Below are 2,339 nucleotides of genomic sequence, written 5' to 3' on the forward strand. Positions count from 1 at the left end.
GTACGTCCGAATTCCATTCATACTACATTCATACTATATAGAACGTACTTTTTTAACGGTCGAGTAGTACGTTCAAATTCAAAATGTAGTACCTACTAAGCAGTATGCGATTTCGGACGCACCCTCTGCCACGCTATAAACACTGGAGCCGCGGCGCGGCCCGAATGACGTCACATCAACACGCGTCGGCTCGGAGAGGCAAATTAAAAGTCCCCTTACTACACCGAAACAGAAGGTGTTGCTAGTAGCGACACATTTTTTTCGAGTAGAAAAGCTGAGAAAATTAATGAGTTCATTACTACAGACTTTCTAATCAATGTTATCAATGCTAGTTATTTTTCCACAAGTCTGAGCATCGACATAAAGAGAAGCAGCAGAATAAGCCAAACGAGTCTCTCGGGTTTTTAGAAAGCAAATATCTACCCTAGAGACTTTTATTGTTTTTGTATGAAACTGGCCTTATCGGGAGAGTTTAAAGGGGTCATATGATGCGATTTCAAGTTTTGCTTTCTCTTTGGAGTGTTACAAGCTGATTGTGCATAGATAAGATCCCTGAAGTTGCAAAGACTAAAGTCTCAAAACCAAAGAGATATGTTTTTTGAACATTAAAGCATGTCAACATATTCTGTTACACCAAATACACAAAATAATGATCTTTAAAAAAGCATCATATGACCCCTTTAAGAGGAGATCAATGAAGCCATGACTGTACGCATTTTGATTTTTTTTTTGGGGGGGGGACTTTTATTTGCATTCTCTGAACGGCGCGTTCCGCGTGACGTCATAAGCACTGCGCCCGCGCTCTTTTCTATGTCAGCTAGATAAAGGTCTGCGCTTTTCAGCATTGTAGGTGTATAAAACGAGACAAAACCTTGACGTTTCTTTACGGATTGTGCTCCAAAAACATAATAACACTACTAAGTTACACTGACTGTGTTCTTTGGGCTTGATCTTCCCTCTCATCTCGATCGTAATCGATGACTCGTTTCCAAACAAACAGCAGAATCAGCCGGACTCTGTGAGGATGGAGCTCATTAAAGCGGAGAGCGTGGATCTGACTGATCTGCAGCCGGTCAGAGTCAAAGAAGAAACCCAGGAACACACAGGTTGGGAGATTTAGTTCATTCAGCTTAAAATAGCGGGAAAATATCAATCATGGTGTTGTATGCGTCTGTTTACCAGCGTTTGATGACGCATCTCTTGTTCCTCAGTCCAGAGGTTCATTCATGTGTCTTCTTTAACTATATTCTTACTCTCTGATTGATTTCTACCTACTTTTAGAGCTAACAGAAGAGAAAAGTCACGGTCAGAAGGACGAGGAGGAGGATCCTCACAGTTTGGCAGTTCCACAGACGGAGAAGAGAGCCAAGAAGTCCTTCTCCTGCCCGCTCTGTGGAGAGAGCTACAAGCGTGCAGCAGACCTGAAGGATCACATGGGGATTCACAGCGAGCGGCCGTACTCGTGTCTGCAGTGCGGCAAGAGCTACACGCAGAAGATCAACCTCCAGAATCACCTGCTGATTCACAACGGAGAGAAGCCCTTCACCTGCTCGCAGTGCGACCGGAGCTTCACGCGCAAGGGAGACCTGGAGAAGCACATCAGCGTTCACTTCGGAGAGCGGCCCTTCACCTGCCAGCAGTGCGGGAACAACTTCAGGCACCAGGGGAACCTCACCAGTCACATGAAGATTCACACCGGAGAGAAATCCCAGCGCAATTACAGCGACAAGAAACTCACGCAGGTGTGCAACTACAGAAAGCCGGTGCTGTATCACGCCGGAGACATGCCCTTCAGATGTGAGCCGTGCGGCCAGAGATTCATTCTGTCCTCGCACCTGAAGAGACACCAGAAGTGGCACTCGCATTAGAGAGCACAGAGCTTTGTATGCCTCCGCGAAAGAAATATAGGCCCGGTTTCACAGACGGGGTTTAGCCTAAGCCAGGATTAGGCCATAGTTCAATTAGGACATTTAAAAAAATATTATAAACATGCCTTAGAAAATTGCATTACTGGTGTGCATTTTAAGACCAAACAATAGCACTGATATATTTTAAGATCAATCAGTGCAAGTTTCTTTCAGTTGAAACAGCTCAGAGTTACATTTTAGTCTGGGATTAGGTTTAAGCCTTGTCTGTGAAACCGGGGGATAGTGTGTGTGTGTCTGTGTGTGTGAGTGTGTGTGGGGACTTAAACCTGAATACACACAGACTCATGGGGACTCGTGTCACGGTGGGGACCTAAATTGAGTGAGTGTGTGTGTGTGTGTGTGTGTGTGAGAGAGTGAGTGCGCGTGTGTGTGTGTGTGTGTGTGTGTGCGTGCGTGCGTGCGTGTGAGAGA

At 45.5% G+C, this 2,339-nt stretch overlaps 1 protein-coding gene across 3 annotated transcripts; it reads left to right on the forward strand.

The window, feature by feature from the left end:
• The first annotated feature begins 778 nt into the window (after positions 1-778).
• On the forward strand, positions 779-1,930 carry LOC107722312 (gastrula zinc finger protein XlCGF49.1-like). 3 transcript variants are annotated; one of them, XM_016530615.1, is made up of 3 exons: positions 793-846; positions 1,010-1,106; positions 1,282-1,930. In XM_016530615.1, exons 2-3 carry the CDS (start codon positions 1,025-1,027, stop codon positions 1,866-1,868), a joined length of 669 nt encoding a protein of 222 aa, XP_016386101.1. In that variant the 5' UTR covers positions 793-846; positions 1,010-1,024; the 3' UTR covers positions 1,869-1,930. The 3 variants fall into 3 exon arrangements, with proteins under 3 accessions (XP_016386100.1, XP_016386102.1, XP_016386101.1); XM_016530614.1 differs by having other exon boundaries at positions 779-1,106; XM_016530616.1 differs by having other exon boundaries at positions 779-1,106; positions 1,291-1,930.
• The last annotated feature ends 409 nt before the right edge of the window (positions 1,931-2,339 follow it).

This window comes from Sinocyclocheilus rhinocerous, unplaced genomic scaffold (genome assembly GCF_001515625.1).
Source record: "Sinocyclocheilus rhinocerous isolate Xijiao unplaced genomic scaffold, SAMN03320098_v1.1 scaffold4319, whole genome shotgun sequence".
NCBI lineage: Eukaryota > Metazoa > Chordata > Actinopteri > Cypriniformes > Cyprinidae > Sinocyclocheilus > Sinocyclocheilus rhinocerous.